Source organism: Scyliorhinus canicula, chromosome 19, assembly GCF_902713615.1.
Source record: "Scyliorhinus canicula chromosome 19, sScyCan1.1, whole genome shotgun sequence".
In the NCBI taxonomy this organism is placed as follows: Eukaryota; Metazoa; Chordata; class Chondrichthyes; order Carcharhiniformes; family Scyliorhinidae; genus Scyliorhinus; species Scyliorhinus canicula.
In genome coordinates this window covers 80,064,268-80,079,470 of record NC_052164.1, presented here as the reverse complement: position 1 = coordinate 80,079,470, position 15,203 = coordinate 80,064,268, and the positions used below count along the sequence as shown (strand labels likewise).

At 48.4% G+C, this 15,203-nt stretch overlaps 1 protein-coding gene across 1 annotated transcript in view; it reads right to left on the bottom strand.

Moving 5' to 3' along the window:
- The window catches only part of LOC119954022, a 163,331-nt gene that overhangs the window by 14,935 nt on the left and 133,193 nt on the right, over positions 1-15,203 (bottom strand). Inside the window, exons 43-44 of the mRNA XM_038778798.1 lie at positions 14,762-14,895; positions 1,165-1,283 (exon numbers count right to left, since the gene is read on the bottom strand). Of these exons, the coding sequence (XP_038634726.1) occupies positions 1,165-1,283; positions 14,762-14,895 (253 nt within the window). The remainder of the gene's footprint in view (positions 1-1,164; positions 1,284-14,761; positions 14,896-15,203) is intronic.

The window sequence follows — 15,203 nt, the reverse complement described above, 5'->3', positions numbered from 1 at the left end:
TGCATTGATTCCCTCCATATAATACTGATTGAAGACAATCACTGGCTACCACCAGCAAAGAGACTGGCTACCACCAGCAAAACCGGTAGAAAATGAGATTAGCTCAACGTCTGAGACTGAGATCTTCTGAATGCCAAGTAGAACAGTAACACGAAAAACAATTCTGCTTCCAATCTTCAGCTCATCCTTGAATCTCACAGACGTTGGGGTCAGCAAGAGTCCTGGAACAAGCCACAGCTCCCCATTTTGTTTTTAAAAGAGAGTCCTGGTCATAATACCCGTCAGTTTTTGAAACACGTTTTCAGGCTGAAGGATTTCCTGTTAGACAGAAGCGGAATTTTGACCAAACCAATACAATAAGGCACAAAGGAAGTTGGCTTGAATCTGTTGGCAGCAGTTTGACCTCCACGAGTTCCTGTGACAATCACTGAATAGAAAACTCTATGGACATCGACATCATAAATGAGCTGGCAAGACGCATTCTGATCTCTTTATATATTTTGCACACGTTAATGTGTGTGTTGTCAAGAAAGTGCAACAGGCAAAGAAATACAGATGTTGCACTTACACAACTTTTAAAACTTAAATATATATATTATAGATGGAGTGTTATTTAACACAGGACCGGTGTTGGATTACAGGCCCATAATAACTTTCTGTGACAATAAACTGATCCTGGTTAGGAAAGAAAAATGATTACAAAAGCTGCATCCTTTGCAATCATTCTCTGCCCAACACTCGCCAAGATACCGTTGGTTTATAAACCTTTTTTTAATTGTTTCTTCCCATCATACTCATTGCAATACATTTGACTAACAAGATCTGTACATAGGTAAATACGGCGAGGCTAAATAAGAGTTGGGAGTATTTTCACCCCATTACCAAAAAGTCATTGGAGCGTGCCATCATTGACAGGTCATCCCAATTAAAACATTCAAATCATGAGTTGAACAAAGTATTGGACTGTGTTTGTTCAGAGTGAAGTGAGCTAAATTTGTGATGTTAATATTTGAAAAGAGAAGCCAAATTGCTCAATACATTTTGGGGAAGTGACCTTTGGAACTTTGAAGACATTAGCATACGGTCTTTGAATATCAGTCAGTGCATCAAGATAATCAAGAGCATCAAGTGATTACAGTTAACATTTTGTGGGAATATATCTACCTTCCATTTAGGATTTCCTCCATAAACTTTGTTTCAGGTGGCACTTTGATACGGATAAGATCGTTGAACATTGACTCAAGAGATGGAATATGTTTAGTTTTGTTCCAGTTTTCAGAGTTCTGTAAAATTGGAAAGAGCACCACAGTTCACATCCAAATAGTGATTTATTTTTTTTTAAAATAATTTTTATTGAAATTTTTCGATACAAACATTTACCCCTACTACATTTTAAATTATAACACAACAAATCCCCCCTGGAAAATCCTCCCCACGCCCTCCCCCGCGCGCACCCCCCCACCCTCCCCACCCTCCCCTCCCCCCCCCCCCCCCCCCCCCCCCCCCCCCCCCCGCGCTACCAGTCTAGCAACCAAACCGTTTTTCCCTTTCTGCCGATGGCCTCGGGCAGTCATTGCCCGCGACCCCCTGCTGACGTGCTCCCTTCGTTGCTATCCCCCCCCCCCTCCCTTCCCCCCCCCCCTTTCTCCCCGGGTTGCTGCTGTTTCGGCCTCCAGTTCCTATCTCTGATCCAGAAAGTCAAGGAAGGGCTGCCACCGCCGGAAGAACCCCTGTACCGACCCTCTCAGGGCGAATTTGATTCTTTCCAATTGGATGAAGCTTGCCATGTCGTTTAACCAGGTGTTAACACTTGGTGGCCTTGTGTCCCTCCACTGAATCAAGATCCTTCTCCGAGCTACCAAGGACGCAAAGGCCAATATTCCGGCCTCCCCTGCCTCCTGTACTCCTGGCTCCACCCCAACCCCAAAAATCGCTAGCCCCCACCCTGGTTTGACCCTGGTTCCCAGCACTCTCGATACCGTCCCCGCCACCCCCTCCCAGAACTCTTCCAGTGCCGGGCACATCCAGAACATATGTACATGGTTCGCAGGGCTTCCCGAACACCTAACACACCTGTCCTCACCCCCGAAGAACCGACTCATCCTAGTCCCCGTCATATGGGCTCTGTGCAGCACCTTAAATTGGATGAGGCCCAACCTTGCGCACGACGACGACGAATTGACCCTCTCTAAGGCATCCGCCCATGTCCCATCTTCTATCTGCTCTCCCAGCTCCGCTTCCCACTTGTCTTTCAGCTCCTCTATCGATACCTCCTCCACCTCCTGCATTATTTTGTAGATGTCCGAGACCTTCCCTTCTCCGACCCAGACCCCTGACAGCACCCTATCACTCACCCCTCTATCGGGAAGCAAGGGAAATCCTTCCACCTGTCGTCTGGCAAATGCCTTCACCTGCAGGTATCTAAACGTGTTCCCCGGGGGGAGCTCAAATTTCTCCTCCAGCTCTCCCAGGCTCGCAAACCTCCCCTCTATGAACATGTCCCTCAGTTGCCTGATGCCCGCCCTGTGCCAGCTCTGGAATCCCCCGCCAGTGTTCCCCGGGACAAATCTGTGGTTCCCTCTCAGTGGCGCCGCCATCAGACCCCCCACTTCCCCCCTGTGTCGCCTCCCCTGCCCCCAGATTTTAAGGGTGGCCGCCACTACCGGACTCGTGGTATACCTTGTGGGGGGGAGCGGCCATGGTGCCGTTACTAGCGCCCCCAGGCTTGTATTGCCGCAGGACGCCCTCTCCATACATTTCCAAGCTGCCCCCTCCCCCTCCATCACCCACTTGCGCACCATCGATGCGTTCGCCGCCCAGTAGTATCCGGAAAGATTGGGTAGCGCTAATCCTCCACTGTCCCTACTCCGTTCCAAGAAAATCCTTCTCACTCTAGGGGTGCCATGTGCCCACACATAGCCCATAATGCTGCTAGTTACCTTCTTGAAGAAGGCCCTGGGGAGGAAGATGGGCAAGCACTGGAACAGAAACAAGAACCTCGGGAGGACCGTCATTTTGACTGACTGCACCCTCCCTGCTAGCGACAGCGGTACCATGTCCCACCTCTTGAACTCCTCCTCCATCTGCTCCACCAGCCTTGAAAAGTTCAGCTTGTGGAGGGTCCCCCAGTTCCTTGCCACCTGCACCCCCAAGTACCTGAAGCTCTTTACTGCTCTCTTAAAGGGGAGCCGCCCAATTCCCTCCCCCTGATCTCCCGGGTGTATCACAAAGACCTCACTTTTACCCACATTTAATTTATATCCCGAAAAGTCCCCAAACTCCGCTAGTATTTCCATTACCTCCGGCATTCCCCCTTCCGGGTCCGCCACATATAACAACAAATCATCCGCATAGAGTGATACCCGATGTTCCTCCCCTCCCCTTGTCAGTCCTCTCCACCCCCCTGAACCCCTCAGTGCCATCGCCAACGGTTCGATCGCTAATGCAAATAGTAAGGGGGATAGGGGGCATCCCTGCCTGGTACCTCGATGGAGCCCAAAATACTCTGACCTCCTCCCGTTTGTAACCACACTCGCCATCGGGGCCGAATACAGCAGCTTCACCCACTTGATAAATCCCTCCCCAAACCCAAACCGTTCCAGCGTCTCCCACAGGTATTCCCACTCCACCCTATCGAATGCCTTCTCCGCATCCAGTGCTACCACTATCTCAGCCTCCCCCTCCACTGCTGGCATCATAATCACATTCAACAGTCTCCGGACATTTGTGTTAAGTTGTCGTCCCTTTACGAACCCCGTCTGGTCCTCATGGATTACCCCTGGCACACAATCCTCTATTCTGGTTGCCAGGACCTTTGCCAACAGTTTGGCATCTACATTCAAGTGGGAGATAGGCCTGTAGGACCCGCACTGTACAGGGTCTTTGTCCCGCTTCAGGATCAAGGAGATCAGGGCCTGTGACATTGTCGGGGGCAGAACCCCCCCCTCTCGCGCCTCATTGAAGGCTCGCACCAGCACTGGACCCACCAAGTCCACATACTTCTTATAAAATTCCACCGGGAACCCATCCGGCCCCGGCGCCTTCCCCGCCTGCATCTGGCCTATCCCTTTAACTAGCTCCTGCAGCTCTATCGGCGCCCCCAGCCCCTCCACCCGCTCCTCCTGGACCTTTGGGAACCTCAATCTATCGAGGAAGTTCTCCATTCCCCCCCTCCTCCTGGGCGGCTCAGACCGGTACAATTCCCTGTAGAAATCCCTGAAGACCCCGTTCACCTCTTGCCCCTTCTGCACTACGTTCCCTCCCTTCTCTCTCACTCCCCCAATCTCTCTGGCTGCATCTCGCTTGCGCAGCTGGTGTGCTAGCATCCTGCTCGCCTTTTCCCCGTACTCATAGACCGCGCCCTGTGCCCTTCTCCATTGCGTCTCCGCCTTCCTAGTGGTCAGTAGGTCAAACTGGGCCTGTAAACTGCGCCGCTCCCTCAACAGCCCCTCCTCTGGTGTCTCCGCATATCTCCTGTCCACTTCTATAAGTTCCCCCACCAGTCTCTCCCTCTCCTGCCTCTCCTTCCTTTCTCTGTGTGCCCTTATGGAGATCAGCTCTCCTCTGATCACTGCTTTCAGGGCCTCCCAGACTACCCCCACCTTCACCTCGCCCGTGTCGTTCGTGCCCAGATATCTCTCAATGCCCTTCCGGACCCTTCCGCACACCTCATCGTCCGCCAGCAGCCCCACATCCAGGCGCCACAACGGGCGCTGGTCCCGTGCTTCCCCCAGTTCTACCTCTACCCAGTGTGGTGCATGGTCCGAAATCGCAATGGCCGAGTACTCCGTGTCCTGCACTCTCGAAATCAGCCCCCTGCTCAGAACAAAAAAGTCTATTCTGGAGTACACCCTGTGGACGTGGGAGAAAAAAGAATACTCCCTCGCCCTTGGCCTGCCAAATCTCCAAGGGTCTACCCCCCCCCATCTGCTCCATGAACCCCCTTAGCACCTCTGCCGCTGCCGGCCTCCTATTCGTCCTGGAACTCGATCTGTCCAGCCCAGGGTCGAGCACTGTATTGAAGTCCCCCCCCATGATCAGGCCCCCTGCCTCCAGACCCGGAATGAGGCCCAACAGGCGCCTCATAAAACCCGCGTCATCCCAATTCGGGGCATACACATTCACCAGCACCACATTCTCTCCCTGCAGCCTACCCTTCACCATCACGTACCTACCCTCCTTATCTGCTACCACCTGCGCCGCCACGAACGACACCCTCTTTCCCACCAAAATCGCCACCCCCCGGTTCTTTGCGTCCAAGCCTGAGTGGAACACCTGTCCCACCCACCCCCTTCTCAGGCGTACCTGGTCTACTACTCTCAAGTGAGTCTCCTGCAACATTGCCACATCCGCCTGCAGTCCCTCAAATAGTGATTTATAAGTAATGAAGGTAAGGTTAAGGGATGAACTGTGAGGAGGGAGCAATTATCACACACAAGGAAATGGAAAACCATAGAGTACATTGCTTTGAAGAGTTAAACAGCTTCAAATGTTGGAAGAGGTAAGGCAATACACATTAACTTTCATCGAATCATAGAATCCCAACAGTGCAGAAGAAGCCCATTAGACCCATCTAGTCTGCACCGACCCGACAAAAGAGCACCCTACCTTGGCCCAATACCCCACCCTACACCCGTAACCCCACCGAGCCTTTGGACGCTAAGCGGCAATTTAACATGGCCAATCCACCTAACCTGCACATCTTAGGACAGTGGGAGGAAAGCAGAGTACCCAAAGGAAACCCACGCAGGCATGGGGAGAACGTGCAAACTCCACACAGACAGTCACCCGAGGTTGGAATCGAACCTGGGTCCCTGGCGTTGTGTGACAGCAGTGCTAACCACTGTGCCAGCATGTAGCACAAAGTGGCGGGGGGGGGGGGGGGGGAAAGAGAGAGAGACTCTCTATTGAAAGAAAAAAGTGAAAGATATGGAAATGTAAGTGTGGTTGACATAATGCAAATAACACAAGTACAAATAAAGTGAGGAACACCGGAGTTTCCAGAAAGACATTACTTGGAATACTCTGTTCCGTTCTAAAGGAATGCTTAAATATACAGATAAACTAAAAAAGTTATGGAGAAGAGCAAATAAGGCGGTTCTAGGCTTGAACTCAAATACTGATGTAATAAAATAAAAATTGCCATGTTCCCAAGGACCATAGGTTGTTCTCCCCTTTCGAGAAAGAGCTGACTGCTGATGGTTTAACAGGAGGGCTACCACAAGTCAGGCAAGGGGCAAGGTTGAGCATGAGTAACCACAGCCTGTACAGAAATTGAACCCCGGCTTTGAGCCTTGCTCTGCATCACAAATCAGCCGCCCAGCCAACTACGCTAACGGACTCCCTACAAGATGGGCAGCAAAATCTACTAACCTACTTGAAGTGAACTAAGATGATAAAATAAAAGTTAATTGTTTAAAATTCAAAAGGAATCAAAGAAATAGAAGAGTTTGTCTTACTTGACACAGATTATAAATAAAAAGACATGAAAGTCAGAAGGTAAAGATATGGTAATTAACCATCAATATGGTTGATCCAGAAATTACAAATTCATTTTCAGAAAAGGAAGAATTATTTTTTAGCTGTGGAGTTGAGCAGGTTGAGCAAATGTCAGCATGTAAATTGGTGATGCTTGAAGCAGAATAGGTTCTAATTGGTTACTGAAATGGAAAGTAGCAAAAGGAAAGTGCAGAAAATCAACGTATTTCATAGTCGATGTTGTGACGCATAATGGTCGGCTGTGAAACGCTAACAAAATTGTCTGGGGTAGTTATCTTTTATGATTTCGCAACTGTTACTACTTTGCGGCAGTTACATACTGCAAGAACAAATTAACTTGCAGAAACACATACTTGTGCTTTAACAGGCACAAAGGGTGACTTTAACTTATTCTGTAAAATATATAATGGCCAGGATTCTCAAGTATCTGGCGGGCGGGCCGTACCGGCAGCAAGGAGTGGCATGACGCAGTCCGGCGTCAAGCCGCCCGGAATGTGCGGAATCCTCCGCACCTTCAGGGGCTAGGCCGGCGCTGGCGGGGTTGGCGCCGCACCAACCGGTACCGAAGGGCCTCCGCTGGCCGGCGCGAGTTGGCGCATGCGCGGGAGTGTGTGCTGGCGTGATCCCAGCGCATGAGCAGGGGGTTTCTTCACTGCGCGGAGGGAAAGAGTGCCCCCATAGCACAGGCCCGTCCACGGATCGGTGGGCCCCGATCGCGGGCCAGGCCACCGTGGGGGCCAACCATGGGGCCAGATCCCCCCCCGCCCGAGGAGTCCGCAGCCGCCCGCAGAGCCAGATCCCGCCGGTAAGGACCTTGTTTGATTTATGCCGGCGGGACAGCCCGAAAACGGGCGGCCACTCGGCCCAAAGAGGAACGGAGGATCGCTGGGGGTGGGGGGCCCACTGCCAACGGCCCCTGGCTGGCGCGATGCGATTCCCGCCCCTGCTGAAAAACCGGCGCCGGAGAATCCGGTAGCCAGGGCGGCAGGGCAGGATTCACGCGCACCTGGTGATTCTCTGGCCCGGCGGGGTGTCGGAGAATCCCGCCCAATGTCTTTGAACTATCAGGTAAGAATTCATGTAACTAGTAAAACTAATGATTTCTACAAACAACCTTGGAGGAAAAGACTACTTAATACCGAAAAACCATAGGTCACTCTGGACTTAAGAGTTCCATTGTTGAAACCATGAAAATTGGAACATTTGTTTCAATGAGATGGCACATTTTTAAAGTTAAGTGTTAAAATTACATTTAAGAGACTTTGTGTGATGTGGGCGCGGGAATAGCAGCTTTCAATGGGTTCTGGTGCTACTCTTTTTATAGTCCATCATTTATCCTGTTTGCGTGGCATATGCTTGCCTAATCCAGGAGTTAATACTCAGTAGGATGTTCCTAGAAGATTTGTTGTTCATGTCAGCGTGTTCTCTTTCATCATGATAGAATTGAGTGGTGCCATTGCCGGAGGTGGGTGGCAGCTTTAGGTCTTAATGGGTGGGTTCAAAATATAGGAGGGACATTTCGCTCATATTCCATTGTTGGCTTTTTTCTTCTCTCTGTTGAGGAGTTTGTCCCCTGATGGTAATGATAGCACGGCCATTGGGTTAGCCTTACGGGTTCTCACCTATGTTTTTATATCCAAATAAATGGCAATTTATTGTGGCCAATCCACCTACCCTGCACATCTTTGGATTTTGGGGGTGAGACCTACGCAGACAGGGGAAGAAAGTGCAAATTCCACGTGGACAGTGATCCTGGGCTGAGATCGAACCCGGGTCCTCGGCGCCGTGAGGTAGCAGTGCTAACCACTGCGCCGCCGTGCCATCCAGGTCCCCACCCATGTTGAGAATGCCCCGTTAGAACAAACGTGGTCACGATTATTCCACAGTTTTGTTGTGTTGGGGTTTTTATGTTGTTGACTAAATCCTGCATTGGTGCACACAGGTCTCTTATCCGGGAGAAGAACATTTTAGGGATGTTCTGGTGCTTCTGAGATGGGGCAGGTAGGTTGTGGTGTACGCCAGAATGTGGCATGAAAATCCACTCCTATTTTTTTCTGGTGGTCTGTGCAATGTCAGGTAGCTAATTTTAAACTATGTTCCTGAAATTCGTGGGGAATTCATCACCTTGTCAAAAGGAAAAAGATCCTGGGCTGATTCTCCACTGGCGGGATTCTTGTTGCACCGACAGCGCATCCACGCCTGGGGATTACCCAATGGCATGGGGCTGCCCACAATGGGAAACCACATTTGACCGCTTTGGAGAAGCCGGATGCCGGTGGGGGCGCGTGCAGCAGGACGAAGAATCCCGCCTCCTGTCTTTTATTAAGAATGAGAAAGTGGACATAGCCTTGTTGCAGGAGACTTACTTAGATGACAAGGATCACAAAATTGAAGCAGGAATGAATGGTGCAGGTCTTTTTTACTTTGCTTTCGACGAGCAGCAGGGGAGTAGCAATTTTGGTCAACAAAATGTTCTCTTCAAGGTGGAGTGTTGTGTAAAGGATAAGGGGGAAGGTTGGTGTGTGATTGTTAAGGGGCTTGTGCATGGAGCATCTGTCTCGATAATGTGTACGGCACGTTGACGTACTCCCCAGAGTTTTTTTACGAACGTTCTTATGGACTTTGCGGAGTTGGATTTGGCCAATTATTTCATGAGTGGAAACTTTATTTGTCATCTGTATCCCTTGATGGACAAGCTCCCAGTAACTATAAATCCCCCACACTACGGTCTAGAGCATTGGCATTAGTATGTGAGTTTACCTGGATGAATGGAGGACCTTACGTCCAGGAGATAAAGAATATTTATTTTTCTCAGCCTCTCATCAGTGTAATACTAGAATTGACTTTTTTTTGTGCCTGGGGCAATCCTACATTTGGTGCCCTCCTACTCCACAGGTAGCATTGTGATCTCTGACCATGCTCCTGTCTTCCTGGAGTTTTGCTCGAGGGCTTTGCCCCCTAAATCTAGGTCTCCCTGCTTAGGGATAAATCCTTTACTACATACTTTAAGGAGGAGTTTGAACATTTTTACTTGCTCAATTCCCCTTCGGATATTACCCTCTTTATTCTGTGGGAGACCAGCAAGGCTTATGCATAGCTGTTGGTTATTTCTTATATATGTCAACAAAAGGCAGGGAATGCTGGAAAACCAATGCTGGTCAAAGGTTAGATTAGCTGACGTGAAGGAGAAATATAGGAGGGGTCTTGGCGTACAGTTGTTTAGGGAGCTTGTTGTAGCTAGGCTGGCTCTTGATGCCTTGCTGACACAAATGATCGAGAGGAGTCTAAAGTTCGGAAAGGAAAAATTATACAAATTTGCGAATAAGCCAAGTAAATACTTGGCTTTTTAGACCAAGAAGAGGGCTGAATCTCGGGCTATCCCCTCTGTGTATAACTTTAGGGGGTACTAGGTGAATGAAAGTGGGGGACATTAACAGGGCATTTATGGATTTTTTATGCTGAATTATAAGTTGGGTCAGTCTAGTGATGAGTTGACACATATGGAACGCTTCTTTTTTCTCAGAATTCCGTTGGCTTTAGAGGATCAACATTCGGCCCTTAATGCCCTATTCCAAAAGTGAGGTGGCTGTGGCTGTTAGAGAATTTCAGCCGGGCAAAGCCCCTGGGCCAGGTGATTTTGGGTGTGAGTTTGACAGTGAATTTCATAACCTCTTAACAGATCCATCATTTGGTATGTACGTTGTTCTTTTGAGACAGGAAGCAAATATTTCCCTGATTTTGAAGGCAGGCAAGAACCCAGGAGTGTGCGTCTCCTATAGGCCAATTATTTAATTGATACATTGCAAAGATTTAGGCTGGGTGAGGAATATGTTAAGTGGATTCAGGTGTTGTACCAAAGGCCTTTGGCAGCTGAAGTCACGGTAGTTGAGAGTGATAATACACACTGTATGGACCTATGTCAAGATTGAATCCTAATGGTCTGGTGCAGATGAGGAGCTCGAGAGGATATTTGACAGGTCCTGAGGAATTGATCCTTTGTTCCTAATTATGGATCCTCCAAGTAGGAGAATTATTGATGTTAATGAAAAAGGCTATATAACATCCAAACTTTTGTAGCTCATAAAAATATTTTAAGCAGCCTTCAATTCAAAACTGGCAGAAAATAATCATGGAATGTATTCCTATGGAATTCCTGATGTCTGGAAAGTGTGGGGCCCCCATCTCAAATGTATTGGCTCCGCTTTCTCTGACCTGCTCCTGCAAGGTTTCCCATGAGCCATGTAGCAAATCGCATTTCTCGCTATACAAGGTGGGCATCTTAATATATTATCCTATCTTGTTTATATGGCTCCGTATTATACCAGTTGTGCTTTGAAAATTTTGTAGTGTTACTTGTAAAAATTTATTAAACTTAAAAAAATTATATATTAAAAAAAAACACATTTAATTTAGTAAGAACTGATTAGATTATACCAATGAAACTAGCAAATGATTCAGTGTAGTTTTGAAGTCATTTTCAGGCAATCAAAAATGTTACTTTCTTGTGACAATTCTATTTTCAGCTCTGATGAGAAAACATTTCCATGGCCATGTCGTATGCTCGGAAAGCATATTGGGAAATGAACACTTCACTTTTAAAACAAGAAAACATGCGATATTAATACTGCACAGTCACAAAATGTTCTCCGGAAAACCAGGCAACTTCTTTCATGGTTTCTGGATGGACAGAGACATGCATGACCACATATCTCTGGGAAATTACTTAAAATGGAAATGACCTGGGCGGCACAGTGGCGCGATGGTCAGCACTGCTGCCTCACGGCATCAAGGGCCCAGGTTCGATCCTGGCCCCGGGTAACTGTCCGTGTGGAGTTTGCACATTCTCCCAGTGCCTGCGTGGGTCTCACAGCGGCAATCCAAGGATGTGCAGGGTAGGTGGATGGGCCACGCTAAATTGCCCCGTAATTGGAAAGGGAAACAATTGGACACTTTAAATTAAATAAAAATAGAAACGACCTTCCTAGGTGCTAATTGATCATCCCTCACCATTTCAATGGAAAAAGCTTAAAAATACAATGGCGGCTCGATATGCCAAGCCCATGAAGATGGAATTTCAAATCAAGTAATTTAATGGGGAGGTCATAGCTGGAATGCTGATGGGATATCAAATATCCCTCCCCCCCCCCATTCTGTCATAATTACATTGGCTTCAACACATTAGTGTAGATCATAAAATACATTAATATTAATACTGTCATCAAATGACTTAAACTAATGCTGAGCGAGCCAGTTAGATGTGGGACAGTCCAAAATCAGGAACCTCGCCAGGCGAGCATTGGTTTCCGATCTAACCAGCCCGCTCCCATTGGCAAGATCTGGATCGCCCCGCGACGAGGAACCAATAACCACCAGTTAAGGTCAATCTCCATGCCATTAATGGGAAGGATCCTCTACTTAACGGCCTCCCATCATCTAACTGACTCCTCAACGAGCGGGCACATGGGCGCCGTTAGTACTGGTCCACACAAACATGGACCATGCGCCATGGCACCAGATGGTTTCCGGGGCCATCAGAGGCTCCAGGGTAGTCAGGCATAGGGCAGGGTGGCCTCCTGGCCCTCTTCCTGCAATGCAAGCCCCTTAAGCACTGCCAAGGTACCTGGAGAGCACCATTAAGTTGGTAGGAGCACTCCCAGGGTGGCAGTGCCGGTGCCTGGGAGACAAGGTAGCACTGCCAAGGGTCAGGGCCAATGAAAGCAGGGTGGCGAGGAGGTATAAAGGTGGGGATGAGGGTGCAGGGTAGGTATGAAGGGGCCTCTAAAAGGTTGGGGGATGTGAAGGCTGGGAGTCCTGGAAGGAGATCTCTCAGCAACTCCATGGTGGGGTGCCATCACATAGTGGTTGTGGGGCAATGCCCATGTTGGTGAGGGATGACATTTCCCATGGGTGGGGGGTATGGGGGCCCACAAGCCCTCTTAGAGATTGGGGCACCCTTTGGAAATGGTGGCCTGATCATGGAGGAGCCAGTCTGGCCAGTGAGTTCAGCTCCCTCATGATGAAAATAATTCTAAGTGTGGGTTTGACCGGGGAGAAATTCCCCAGGGCCCCAAAAAGTGACAAATTGCGCTTAGGTAGCGGTGGGGAACTCACCGTCATATCTGATGGAAAACTCAGAGCAAAATCTCTCACAAATGACACTTAGAAACACTTCTGCTAGGTCGCGGCTTATATTTCTTTATTAGAGGGATTCAACCACAATTTCAACTTAAAAGCCAGAAATTTCAAATCTTAATTTGTCCAGATTTACCCGGCGCGCAATACCGTGAGAGATAGAACATAGAACATAGAACAGTACAGCACAGAACAGGCCCTTCGGCCCTCAATGTTGTGCCGAGCCATGATCACCCTATTCAAACCCACGTATCCACCCTATACCCGTAACCCAACAACCGCCCCTTAACCTTACTTTTTATTAGGACACTACGGGCAATTTAGCATGGCCAATCCACCTAACCCGCACATCTTTGGACTGTGGGAGGAAACCGGAGCACCCGGAGGAAACCCACGCACACAGGGGGAGGACGTGCAGACTCCACACAGACAGTGACCCAGCCGGGAATCGAACCTGGGACCCTGGAGCTGTGAAGCATTTATGCTAACCACCATGCTACCCTGCTGCCCCTGACGCAATGTCGCGAGACGTTGCGATATAAATCCCGTTCATTGTGGTCGGGATCACATTTGGGCAAACATGCATATTAAAGTGAGACAGCTCGTCTCATTTTAATGGGCAGTTTTTCGAAGTCCCCGAGGCATTGGGATCTATGGCGCTTTGCCGCGGAGATCTCGGGTGAGCACCATCTGTACTGGTCTCCACAAAACAGGGACCAGACACAACGGCACTTGTGGGAGTTTCCCAGAGGATCAGAGGCTCCCAGATGCATCCCTTTGGGGAGAGTGTTACCCTGGCACTGAAGCTGGCAGGGGCACTGCCAGGTTGGCACTGCCAAGGCACGAAGCTGGCATTTTCTGCGGGGTTGCAATCGGGCCGGGGGTGCCCTGAGAGGGTGTTGTGCAGGTCTGGGGACCCTCCCATAGTGCATTGGGGCTTGGGGGGGGGGGGAAATAAGGGATTGGCTCCTGCGATTGGGACGCCATTTAAAAACGGCGACCCGATCTCTTGCTACACTGAGGAGTTCCAGCAAGCAGAGATCCTCAGTGCAGAAAAAGTGGCTCTGTGCGGCCTTGTCTGTGTGTTCCCTGCTGAGGCCTCCACATAATCGGGGTGCCTTTTTAATAGCACTGTGGTTCTGGGTGCTGCGAGCGCTGGGAAACACGCTGCTAAACGTGCTCATTATGGGACTTTGTTCTCATTTCGTGAAATCGCACCCAAAGACTGTAAAGAAGTGATCTCATTCTGTTTTGCCCTTCTACTAATGGCAGGCGTCATCTCTCGAATCATCTGTGTGTGTGTTTGTGTGTGTGTGTGTTTGTGTGTGCGAGATGAACAATTATCTTTTCTTTTGATTTAAACTTCAAGACAGCTTATTTATGCCTGTTCTTTAAAGTCACAATACTGAAGTGTTAAAGGGTTTAAGGGGAGGCAGTGGCGTCGTGGTATTGTCGCTGGAATATTAATCCAGAGACCCAGAGTCATGCTCTGGGGCCCTGGGTTCGAATCCCGCCATGGCAGATGGTGAAATTTGAATTCAATAAAAATCGGGAATTAAAAGTCTAAAAGGTGACCATAAACCATTATTGATTGTCATAAAAACACATAGTTCACTCATGTTCTTTAGGGAAGGAAATCAGACACGTGACCCAACCACAGCAACGTGGTTGACTCGTAACCTTGGTTGACCCAGCCAGTAATGCCCCACATCCCATGAACAAATAAATTTAAACACTCCTTCTCTAATAATACATCTTGTGGTCAGCTGAGAAGTGAGAAAAGGCAGAAGTTGTCCCATATCCTTCCCCTTCCGTAACAATATTTACATTTTTTTTAAGCAACAAACAATATGTTCTGTTTTGATACCCAATTATTCTCATTTAGGAAAGATTTTAGATTTGCAATTACATTACTAGGTTTGGGCGGAAACCTGTACCATAACTTCTCTAAAACAGCAAAATTTGTTCCTGGTTTGTCAACCCTGCCTAAAATGGAAACTCTACCCCAGGAAATGTAACCATTTCAGACAATTAACAGCAGTGCTGTTCTTTAATGACTTACCCTCTTTTAATTTCAGGATCACAACTATCATATTGCTACAGGCTAGATGTTAGACTTTTTTTTAATTACCCATACTTCAGCATCTTTACGCTCTTCTGCCTCATGAGTGTCAGAACACATTAAGAATAGAGTGATGCCCAGGGTGGCAACTGCACGCTCAAACTCCTCGATGAAGGCGGGGTGACCATCATTCATTTGGATTCCTGAAGACACAGAGAATTTAAGAAACACATGTAATTCTGTCTGTTATACATAGAAACAACATTTATGCCAGTTTAAAGCTAGCGGAACGCAATCATGGAGTCCCTACTGTAATCTGCTAATATAGGGCTTGAAATTCTATTCTCTGGTAATAACTCAAGGCCGCTTAACATGAAGACTGCTTTGTCTGAGATGGTGGTGAGCCTGTTAACTACTTTTATAAATAGTGGGCAAAAGTATATCATGTGCATTAAGTGTTTATACCCTGTAATCTTGCAGTATGATTGCCAGACCTTAGGTATGGCCTTAA